At 44.8% G+C, this 12,368-nt stretch overlaps 1 protein-coding gene across 1 annotated transcript in view; it reads right to left on the bottom strand.

Annotated features, from left to right (window-relative positions):
* Positions 1 to 348: 348 nt before the first annotated feature.
* Positions 349 to 12,368, bottom strand: part of CLNS1A (chloride nucleotide-sensitive channel 1A) — a 42,778-nt gene continuing 30,758 nt past the window's right edge. Inside the window, exons 6-7 of the mRNA XM_082244288.1 lie at positions 7,488 to 7,563; positions 349 to 776 (exon numbers count right to left, since the gene is read on the bottom strand). Of these exons, the coding sequence (XP_082100414.1) occupies positions 7,502 to 7,563 (62 nt within the window). The 3' untranslated portion in view covers positions 349 to 776; positions 7,488 to 7,501. The remainder of the gene's footprint in view (positions 777 to 7,487; positions 7,564 to 12,368) is intronic.

Raw genomic sequence — 12,368 nt, 5'->3', positions numbered from 1 at the left:
CTGCATTTCAGCCATTGCTCTGGTTGTGTTAATGGCATATTTTAATGTTGGGTAGTAATCCAATTCACATTAGCTCCCTTAAGGGAAAGTATAAAGATAGCACAAATTTAACATGGACACACACTGGTACAAAACACTAACTTTTATTAGACAATATTAAGAACCTTTACAAATACTGTCCAGTTATAACGTGAAGTGCTTGAGGCTATTCCCTCCGATCATACTGAATTCATATTAACCTATAGATTGAGTTCATATTAACCTATAGATTGAGTTCATATTAACCTATAAACAGAACTACAGCCTCACCACGGCAGACCTAAAAGGCTGGTTTATTTGCCAACAAGCAAAAGGCATTACTGTCAATACTCTAGTAAAATCTAGATGCTTTCCTGTAACAGACTTGAACAATGTGTGGCTCTCAGACACCAGTGGAGTCGTCACTTTCAGGCTTAAGGTGTTGGGACTTATTTCTAAAGGGCCGAGAAAGCTAACAGATTGTCCAAAACATTAAGATGCCACGATGGTCAAGGAAAGCTGCGCCAAAATTAATAAGTGGCAGTCAATTGTCTTTAGCAAGTTTGTCACGCAAACAAGAGCGATTGTTAGGAGCAGTTCTGGGGGGGGGGGGCTACAAAGATCATTGAAATGGTTGGCGTCCGACAAATCCCCTAAAAGGCTCCATGGAATGAGTAGGAACAGTTAAGTAAAAGCAGAACTATTGTAAACGTGTCAGGTGTCACAGTGGTAGAATCTGGAACGTGTCACTCCGGCACCTGAGGAGAAGTAAATATGATTTAGTCCCAGAAGAAATAGCATCTGATCATTCACAACAAGCAGGCAAATGCGGAGTGTAATTCCGGACGTTGGTTGGCAATGCGGACATATGGCAAATCTAAACATGGTTACATATTCATATTTGATCTGTCAGATCAACAAAGTTTACTACAACCTAACTATCCATTCATTTTCTATGTACCCTGGTAAACCTGCACACTTAAAGGTGTATTTGTAAAGCTGAAAACTTTTTTTTTCTTTGGCTTAAAAAATTGGACCTCTATCAGGGTTTTGGAGATGCACACTCCCCCTTCATCTGTCCTGGTGACCCCTTCCTCAGGTACAGAAAGTAATGGAAAAATCAAGCATTTCTGAGTTTTCACAGAACAGGAGGTGAGGGAGAATTTACTAATGGGTAAATGTGTTCTGGTGTCGAGGGGCTATTTCCTCGCTTTGGACAGAACTCTATACTTCCTCCTGCTGATCTGGAACAGGTAATCCAACTTCCAATCCAATGATGGGGCGGTTTACCTTTACACTTTAGAGGAAACCTGTGCTGTAGGGAATATAAATGCTGCTATTTCAGACCACCTGCTAAAAAATTGGATTTTTTGACTTACTGTAAAATCCATTTCTCTGATGTTCATTGCCGGACACAGCTCCTGAGAATCTTGACCAGTAGCTTATACTGCCCCCTATAGGAGTAGGACACTATGCAGAAAAAAAGGCTTGACTATGCCTATGAGCAGCCCCATAAGGTTTACTCCCCCTCTCTGATATAGGTATTCAGTTTCGTCACAAGCAGTGCCAGAAGTACAGGTCCCTCTCAAAAAAATTAGCATATTGTGATAAAGTTCATTATTTTCTGTAATGTACTGATAAACATTAGACTTTCATATATTTTAGATTCATTACACACAACTGAAGTAGTGCAAGCCTTTTATTGTTTTAATATTGATGATTTTGGCATACAGCTCATGAAAAACCAAAATTCCTATCTCAAAAAATTAGCATATCATGAAAAGGTTCTCTAAACGAGCTATTAACCTAATCATCTGAATCAACTAATTAAATCTAAACACCTGCAAAAGATTCCTGAGGCTTTTAAAAACTCCCAGCCTGGTTCATTACTCAAAACCGCAATCATGGGTAAGACTGCCGACCTGACTGCTGTCCAGAAGGCCATCATTGACACCCTCAAGCAAGAGGGTAAGACACAGAAAGAAATTTCTGAACGAATAGGCTGTTCCCAGAGTGCTGTATCAAGGCACCTCAGTGGGGAAGTCTGTGGGAAGGAAAAAAAAGTGTGGCAGAAAATGCTGCACAACGAGAAGAGGTGACCGGACCCTGAGGAAGATTGTGGAGAAGGACCGATTCCAGACCATGGGGGATCTGCGGAAGCAGTGGACTGAGTTTGGAGTAGAAACATCTAGAGCCACCATGTACAGGCGTGTGCAGGAAATGGGCTACAGGTGCCGCATTCCCCAGGTCAAGCCACTTTTGAACCAGAAACAGCGGCAGAAGCGCCTGACCTGGGCTACAGAGAAGCAGCACTGGACTGTTGCTCAGTGCTCCAAAGTACTTTTTTCGGATGAAAGCAAATTTTGCATGTCATTCGGAAATTAAGGTGCCAGAGTCTGGAAGAAGACTTGGGAGAGGGAAATGCCAAAATGCCTGAAGTCCAGTGTCAAGTACCCACAGTCAGTGATGGTCTGGGTTGCCATGTCAGCTGCTGGTGTTGGTCCACTGTGTTTTATCAAGGGCAGGGTCAATGCAGCTAGCTATCAGGAGATTTTGGAGCACTTCATGCTTCCATCTGCTGAAAAGCTTTATGGAGATGAAGATTTCATTTTTCCAGCACGACCTGGCACCTGCTCACAGTGCCAAAACCACTGGTAAATGGTTTACTGACCATGGTATTACTGTGCTCAATTGGCCTGCCAACTCTCCTGACCTGAACCCCATAGAGAATCTGTGGGATGTTGTGAAGAGAAAGTTGAGAGACGCAAGACCCAACACTCTGGATGAGCTCAAGGCCGCTATTGAAGCATCCTGGGCCTCCATAACACCTCAGCAGTGCCACAGGCTGATTGCCTCCATGCCACGCCGCATTGAAGCAGTCATTTCTGCAAAAGGATTCCCGACCAAGTATTGAGTGCATAAATGAACATAATTTATTTGAAGGTTGACTTTTTTTGTATTAAAAACAATTTTTTATTGGTCGGATGAAATATGCTAATTTTTTGAGATAGGAATTTTGGTTTTTCATGAGCTGTATGCCAAAATCATCAATATTAAAACAATAAAAGGCTTGCACTACTTCAGTTGTGTGTAATGAATCTAAAATATATGAAAGTCTAATGTTTATCAGTACATTACAGAAAATAATGAACTTTATCACAATGTGCTAATTTTTTGAGAGGGACCTGTATTACAACTCCACAGAGGGGTGGGTGCTGTGTCAGTCAATGAAAATCAGAGAAATGGATTTTATGGTAAGTCAGAAAATACCATTTTCTCTTTCATTCATTGACTGACAGCTCCTAACAATCTTGACCAGTGGGACATCCCAAAGCAGTGTCAAAACACGAGGGATGGGAACAGCAAAAAAAGTTCCCAAGGCTAAACCGTAGCCAACCAGGTAACATGAGCTCAACCAAAAACAACGGGAGCCCACCTGAAAATAATTCCCCCCCCCCCCCCCCAAAGAGGGAAGAGACCGTCTAAACAGCAGCCTGCAAAACCTTGCGGCCAAAAGAGGCATCGGCATATGCCAACACATCCAAAACTTTGTAAAAGTGTGGCCCGCCGCCCTGCACACCTGAGTCATTGCGCCTGATGACGGAAGGCCCAAGAAGCACTGAGCGCTTGTGTAGAGTGTGCCTTCACAGGAAGGGCGGAACCTGACCCTTAATCGAGTAGGCCTGAGTCACCGTCTGTCTGATCCATCTAGAAATGGTTGCAGACGAAGCGGACAGTCCTTGGAGGCCCATCCGTGAGCACAAATAGTGAGAGTCTGACTTGCTTAAAAAAAAAAAAAAAACTCCATAGCTGCCAGGTACACCTGAATTGCCCAAACCACATCCAGGGCATGCAACTCAATTTCATTAGGATGTTTTGGCCTGGGACACAGAGAAAGCAACACAATGTTCTCATTCAAATAGAAATCAGAGACCAACTTTTGGAAAGAATGACGGACAGGGGCAAAGAGCCACCTTATCTTTGTGGATCACCAAGTAAGGGGTACGGTAAGACAATGCCACCAGTTCAGACCCTGTGCACAGATGTGATAGCCACCAAAAAAGCCACCTTCTGGGACAGTGCAAGCAGGGGAATCACCCAAAGCTTCTCAAAGGGAGGCTTCTGGAGGACTGAAAGCACCAAGTTAAGATCCCAAGGCGGTAGTGGAGACCACACTGGTGGAGCCAAATATTGAACCCCCTGAATAAAAAAGGTATGCACCAGGGAGTGCGTGGTCAAGGGTCATTGAAAGACCACCAAGGCCAAAACCTGGCCCTTGATGGTACTCAAAGCCAATTTCTGCTGAACCCCCCCCGTTGAAGATAGGTCAAAACCCAAGCAACTGAGAAGGAGCGAGGGTGAACACTAAATGACTCCCCACGAAAAACTCTATCCTTCAGCACCTGGCTTTCAACAGCCAAGCCATCAAAGCCAACAACTAAAGCAGGATGGAAGATCGGCCCTTGGGACAACAGATCCTCAAGAGAGGCAGTCTCCAAGGGACGTTGGCAACCAGGTGTACCAAGACCGGGGAGGCCAGTCTGGGGCTGAATGATCGGAATCCCTTCTGACTGGATCTTGTAAGTCGACAGAAGTTTGAGAAGAGGGAAGGCATGAAGCAGACAATACTGGCCCCAGGGGGGCACAGGGCGTCTGTGGCGTCCGCTAGCGGATCCCGTGACCGTGCCACCTTCCTGTTGAGCTGAGACACCAACAGATCCACCTCAGGGGTGCCCACCAGAGACATACCTGATGAAAACACCTCCAGGTGAAGGGACCACTCCCCTTGGTCCAACACCTGCCGACTGAGATGGTCCACCTGCCAATTTTCCACCCCTGAAATTTGTACGGCGGAAAGAGCCGGAACAAAGCATTCTGCCCACCAGGGAATGCCGGCTACCTCCAGAGCTGTCAACACACTTCTTGTTCCACCCTTGATTGATATAAGACACATTGGTGGCGTTGTCCGATTGGATTTGCACTGGACACTCCTGAAGGCCAGTGATTCAGGCACAATCTGATCGCTCGGAGTTCCATAACATTGTTCGGACTCTGGACTCTTCCAGTGTCCAAAAACACTGAGCGGAGCTCCGGCCCAGGACTCCTCCCCAACCAGACTGACTGGCATCTGTGGTAACTACTGTCCAATACAAGGGGAAAAGGATTTGCCCCGACGAAGGGCTGGAAAGCGAAGCAGCCAACCTAGAGCGGAGCTGTGGTCTGCGCACCCTCACTGGCCAGACTGGGGTGAACACTGGATCTAGATTATCCAGCCTGTCGCTCAGTCAGGCAGTTGATTGTAGATCTCAGAGAAAAAAAAATACAGGCGAAAAACAAACTAAAGAAAAAAAATTGCCAGGACCAGAGACCTCAGCAAGGAACTAGGTCCCTGATCCTGAATAGGCAGAAAAAACTGAGTACCTATAGCAGAGAGGGGACTGGCCATAGGCATAGTCCAGCCTTTTTTTCTGCATAGTTTCCTACGCCTGTAGGGGGCAGTATAACCCACTGGTCAAGAGTCTCAGGAGCTCTGTCTGTTAAGGAGTGAAAGAGAAAATTTGAGTTACCTTGCGGGAGTGCATAGACAACCTAGGGAGTATGCAGTTTAATATTTAAGACAGTGGGTGGATTTACTAAAGGCAAAGACTGCACTTTGCCAGTGCAGTTGGATTCTTTTTTTTGATAAAGCTCTCCTAATTTCCATCATCCACGGCGCTCAGGAGACTGGCCACACACCAGATTTGACAGTTTCCTTTTTGGACCCTGCCTATCACCAGGTGGAGGGTGATCACCCCACAACAAGTAAATCAAAGATCGCTCCATGGATCAAGATAGATCCTTTCTAGAACCATTTAAAAAGGAACATCACTCTTTATCTGAGCCTGTATTTACATATTCAGATCATTCCCCCTGGAGGGCAAAGGAACATTGGTGACCCACACTTTTGTGGTAACCTCAGTGATTGTGTGCTGGTCCAGTCCCTGGTTCCTCCGGTCCTTGGATGCCTGCCAATGCTTGTGGGGCGCTAACTCCTTTGTGTCTTTTAAACTATTCATACAGCCTGATGCCCTACATGAACAATTAGATGAAAAATTGTTTGAGATACTATCTCCTTTACATTACACCTGAAGAAAGGCATTGTCCTGAAACGCGTCGGATCTTCAGGAGAACCAGTTCATTTCTTTGTGATCATACATTCAACTGGTTGCGAGATATGCTTTTATGAATTTGTTACGTATATGTACAAACATTTTATGTACCAATAAATACTTGATTCTATACTACCTTTGATGTTTGTGCTGGCGTTTAAAAGTCCCACACATATAGGGGGAACCTATTTCTTTGTTCTATTATGACCGGGATGATGGCAGCCTACATGAGGTTCTGATGTACAGGGGAAAACTACTAATTTCCATCACCAAACCAGGCGCAAGCAATCATGCTGTTTTTGTTTTTAATTTTTCTTGCACCTGACTGGGTATTCTTTACAAAGTGAAGCTTTACCACATTTACCAAGCTCTGGGGAAAACAAGTGCAACTGCACTTGCAGAGTGCACAGTCTATTTGCCTTTAGTAAATCCACCCCATCGACTGATTTGAAGATACCCAATGCCTGCATTCAACAGTATTGTTGGATCAGGAACTCAGGTCAGCTTGCTTTTAAAAGACAGTTGCCATGTTTACATATTAACATAAGAAGCGCTCCCTGCAAAGGGAATGCTTATTACTCAACTGATCCGCCGTTGTCTGTTTTCCGTGCCACTGGCTGTGCACAGTAGTGCTGTAGGGGTAGGCAAAAAGAACCAGAGTGCAGCGGGGGGACCAGGCATCTGACACACACATGGATTCCTTGTCCCCTGCAGCACTCAGTGGTTTGATCTGCTGTCACTTCATCACTACTATGTCCTGCAGTGACGTAGAGGATGGTGGGAGGATATACGGTGCGCAGTGGGGGGGGGGGGGGGGGCAGAAAATGGCCGCACCCTGAATTGTCAAATTCTGAGGGATCTTCAAGGAGTGGTATCACTATCGCAGAGATATATGGTGCAAACCGCAGGAGAGGCCAGTACTTCACAAGAAATTATTTATTGTACAGCTTAAGTCAAAGGACAATTGTATGCTTTTTCTTTGAAGGGAGTGTTTGCTTTTCCATTTAACATAGCGACACTTGCTTCAAAGCGATTGCAACTCCACACTTTCTTCGACCATTGGGAGTGAAGACAATACCCGGTACTTTAATGAGAAGCATGCGACTTGAAGCACATGGCAGCACTTGACCGATTCCCAAGCCCAGCACTGTTACACAGAGAAAGTCAATAGAACTATATAGTAAGCAGGACTTGAGGGACACACCGCTTACTCAGCATGGTTTCTTCTGCTCACAGCAATGGAGATGGAAAGGCGGAGGAGCAAAAGGTAAGGCAAGTGTGCGATGATCTGCTGCCATTAAAAGAAGAAACTTTACTTACCAGTATCAAATCACTCAGTGATCAACATCAGCATCTTCAAATTGTCCAGGGACAGCCGGCACAACGTCCATACCATCTTGAAAAAAAAAAAAAAAATTTATATATATATATATATATATATATATATATATATATATATATATATATATATATATATATATATATATATATATATATATATATATATATATATATATACACATACATATACATATACACACAGTGGGTACGGAAAGTATTCAGGCCCCCTTAAATTTTTCACTCTTTGTTATATTGCAGCCATTTGCTAAAATCATTTAGGTTCATTCTTCTTCCTCATGAATGTACACATAGCACCCCATACTGACAGAAAAACACAGAATTGTTGACATTGTTGCAGATTTATTAAAAAAGAAAAAACTGAAATATCACATGGTCCCAAGTATTCAGACCCTTTCCCCAGTATTTAGTAGAAGCCCCCTTTTGATCTAATACAGCCAGGAGTCTTTTTGGGAAAGATGCAACAAGTCTTTCACACCTGGATTTGGGGATCCTCTGCCATTCCTCCTTGCAGATCCTCTCCAGTTCTGTCAGGTTGGATGGTAAACGTTGGTGGACAGCCATTTTTAGGTCTCTCCAGAGATGCTCAATTGGGTTTAAGTCAGGGCTCTGACTGGGCCATTCAAGAACAGTCACGGAGTTGTTGTGAAGCCACTCCTTCGTTATTTTAGCTGTGTGCTTAGGGTCATTGTCTTGTTGGAAGGTAAACCTTCGGCCCAGTCTGAGGTCCAGAGCACTCTGGAGAAGGTTTTTGTCCAGGATATCCCTGTACTTGGCCGCATTCATCTTTCCCTCGATTGCAACCAGTCGTTCTGTCCCTGCAGCTGAAAAACACCCCCACAGCATGATGCTGCCACCACCATGCTTCACTGTTGGGACTGTGTTGGACAGGTGATGAGCAGTGCCTGGTTTTCTCCACACATACCGCTTAAAATTAAGGCCAAAAAGTTCTATTTTGGTCTCATCAGACCAGAGAATCTTATTTCTCACCATCTTGGAGTCCTTCGGGTGTTTTTTAGCAAACTCCATGTGGGCTTTCATGTGTCTTACACTGAGGAGAGGCTTCCGTCGGGCCACTCTGCCATAAAGCCCCGACTGGTGGAGGGCTGCAGTGATGGTTGACTTTCTACAACTTTCTCCCATCTCCTGACTGCATCTCTGGAGCTCAGCCACAGTGATCTTTCGGTTCTTCTTTACTTCTCTCACCAAGGCTCTTCTCCCCCGATAGCTCAGTTTGGCCGGACGGCCAGCTCTAGGAAGGGTTCTGGTCGTCCCAAACGTCTTCCATTTGAGGATTATGGAGGCCACTGTGCTCTTAAGTGCAGCAGAAATCTTTTTGTAACCTTGGCCAGATCTGTGCCTTGCCACAATTCTGTCTCTGAGCTCTTCAGGCAGTTCCTGTGACCTCATGATTCTCATTTGCTCTGACATGCATTGTGATCTGGAAGGTCTTATATAGACAGGTGTGTGGCTTTCCTAATCAAGTCCAATCAGTATAATCAAACACAGCTGGACTCACATGAAGGTGTACAACCATCTCAAGGATAATCAGAAGAAATGGAAAGCACCTGAGTTAAATATATGAGTGTCACAGCAAAGGGTCTGAATACTTAGGACCATGTGATATTTCAGTTTTTCTTTTTTAATAAATCTGCAACAATGTCAACAATTCTGTGTTTTTCTGTCAGTATGGGGTGCTATGTGTACATTCATGAGGAAGAAGAACGAACTTAAAGGATTTTAGCAAATGGCTGCAATATAACAAAGAGTGAAAAATTTAAGGGGGTCTGAATACTTTCCGTACCCACTGTATATATATATATATATTTAGAATTGCGTCTGCCCGTGGAATGGCGGCAAAATGCAGTGCTTAAAATTCTCCATAAGCGACGCTTTAAACACCTTTACAGGTTACCAGTTTAGTGGCACAGGAGGTCTCGTGCTAGAATTATTGCTCTCGCTCTGACATTCGTGACAATACCGCACATGTGTAGTCCGATCACCGTTTACATAAGCATGCGGGAGTAACGTATGCGTTCGCATTTGTGCGCAAGTACAGAGGCGCTTTACATTTTTTATTTATTTTCTACACAAATTTTTTTTCTATCACAAGGGATGAACAACATCCCTTGTAAAAGCATGGGCCGTGATAGGTCCTCTTTATAGAGAAATTTGGGGTTTATTAGAACCCAAATCTCTCCTCTGGCCTCCCATGCAGTCAAGATCAGTCTGATCAGTTGCTTCTCTAACCACTGGTGGCCAGGTAAACAAAGGGGTGGAACCGGAAGCGACAAGCACTTGTCGCTCCCGGTTTCCAGGGTTACAGGGAGAGGAAAGACGTCAGTTCCTCTCTTTCTCTGTCCCAGGCAGCCATCGCCGCCGGCCACATCGCTCCCAGCCTCCGCAATGGGACCGTAGAGCCTAGTAGAGGTGGCAGCGGGACCCCCTTCCGCCACCCGCAGAGGTGATCGAGTGGCTAACTAGCCACTCGATCACTTCTGCCTTCTACAGGATCGCTGGCTGAAAATAATGGTACCGGGATGATGCCTGTAGGTGCAGGCATCATCCCAGTACAACCACTGAAACCCAAGGATGTAGGGGTACGTCCTTGGGTGGAATGGTGGTTAACCAACCACACCACAAAGCTTCTAAGTAACTGTTCGTCGCCCTCCTCATTGGCTTACCTTTACATAGCCTATCCCCCCCCCCCCCTTCAGTCCACTGAGTTTTGTAGCCTATTCAAATAAATGGGCTTTAAAAACGCAATGCAGGGAAATGCGCTAGAATCACACAGAAACGCACATTCCAGTGTGAGGTAGTACAATTGAGTTGGCCCCGTGCATTCCCAAACCTCTGCATGTCACTGGTACAAAGGAAATCCCTCTCATTGACTTTAGAACCCCATTCTCTCCACCCTCCGATACTGGTTGCTTTTTCTCTGAACAAAACAAAAAATTAGGGAAGAGTCTAATCCTCCTGTAGGTGGAAGTGAAACCCTATGATTTAACCACTTCAGCCCCGGAAGATTTTACCCCCTTCCTGACCAGGCCCCATTTTGCGATTCGGCACTGCTTTATTTTAACGGACAATTGCGTGGTCGTGCGACGCTGAACCCAAACAAAATTTACGTCCGTTTTTCCCCACAAATGGAGGTTTCTTTTGGTGGTATTTGATCACCTCTGCAATTTTTAATTTTTGCGTTCTAAACAAAAAAAGTGAAATTTTGGAAAAAAAAAAAAAAAAAAAACACATTCTGTTACATTTGTTTTCTGCTACATATTTTTGGTAAAAAAATCGATTGGTTTGCGCAAAATGGCAGCGATCTATGATTTTTTTGCGGGACTGCAACATTGCGGCAAACAGATCGGACCCCTAAATGACATTTGACACTTTTGGGGGGGACCAGTGACATTACTACAGTAATCAGTGCTAAAAATATGCACTGTTACCGTACTAACAACACTGGCAGGGAAGGGGTTAACCCTATGGGCGATCAAAGGGTTAACTGTGTGCCTCATGCTTACTGACGTGTGGGGGAGGGGGGGGTTTCTGTGAGACAGACAGAGATCGCAGGTTCAGCTATGCTGAATCCTGTGAGCTCTTCCTGTCTGTCACTGAGAAGATCCACCTGCTTTGTTTACATAAGCAGGTGGGTCTTCTCACACTTTCCCAGACGATCAGGGAAGGCAGGTGGCAATCGGCGCCTCTTCTCCTCTGGCCCGACTCCCACTGTGTCTAAACACAGCGGGAGCGAGCCTCCGCCGCCGAGACCACTAGGAGTCCAGCGATGTACGTCTACGTCACTGGACCCAGGGGAGCCGACCTGCCGCAGTAGGATTACTGCGAGCAGTCGGCAAGTGGTTAAGACATCTGGAGAACGTTAAAATCTGGTGCAGCTCTGCATAGAAACCTATCAGCTTCCAGGTTTTTCTGTCGAAACGTAATTGATCCCAGAGATAAATAGTTTGAGATCTGGAGAAATTGGAGGCCAAGTAATTTTGAAGATAACCTTCTTCCATTGCTCCATGGTTCAGTTGTGATGCTCATGTGCCCATCGTAGGCACTTTTGGCAGTGGACATGGGTCAGCATGGGCACCATGACAGGTCTTCAGCTACACAGCCCCATACAGAACAAATTGCGATGCTCTGTGTGTTCTGACACCTATTAGAACCAACATTAACTAGCAATTTAGGCTACAGCAGCTCTCTATTGGATCAGGCTACACGGCTTAGTCTTCACTCCCCACATGCATCATGAGCCTTGGCCATCCATGACCCTGTCACTGGGTTTTCCTTCTATGGACCACTAAGACCATCTTTCTTTTGGCGTAGAGAGAGAGAGAGAGAGACTGTGGTGCAGACACATTTTGCAAGTGTCTCAGGCATTTCTAAAAGTGGCACAGTGGGTGCAAAATTCAAGTAAAAGTACTAGACAGGTAAAATTATGTCTTTTACATGTACTTTATGCAAAGTTCATATAAACACCTTAAAAACCAAGCCAAAAAAAAAAAAAACCACACAAAAAAAAAACAACATCTAAATAGCTGTGTGTTCGTTTGTGTCTTTGTGCTGATTAAATCTGTATGGGAGTGATTGTATAATTATAAATCAGCTGCTGCACCTGCAGGGCACGAATTAGTGAAGTGGCAGGGTCTGCATCACTTTAGATGTGAATTCATTTTGAGAGTAGCTCACCAAAAAATTTTGTTTTAGGGGATGCCTAAAATCTGACTTGCATCTTAGTGCAGGCTTGTGAGAAAATCAGCGAGTCACACAAGCAGGAAAACTGGATTTTTGTCTTACCGTAAAATCCTTTTCTCTAAAGTTCACTGACGGACACAG

The sequence above is a fragment of the Pelophylax lessonae genome (assembly GCF_965119305.1).
Source record: "Pelophylax lessonae genome assembly, chromosome: 2".
Taxonomy (NCBI): Eukaryota; Metazoa; Chordata; class Amphibia; order Anura; family Ranidae; genus Pelophylax; species Pelophylax lessonae.
This window is presented reverse-complemented; position numbering and strand designations above follow the sequence as displayed.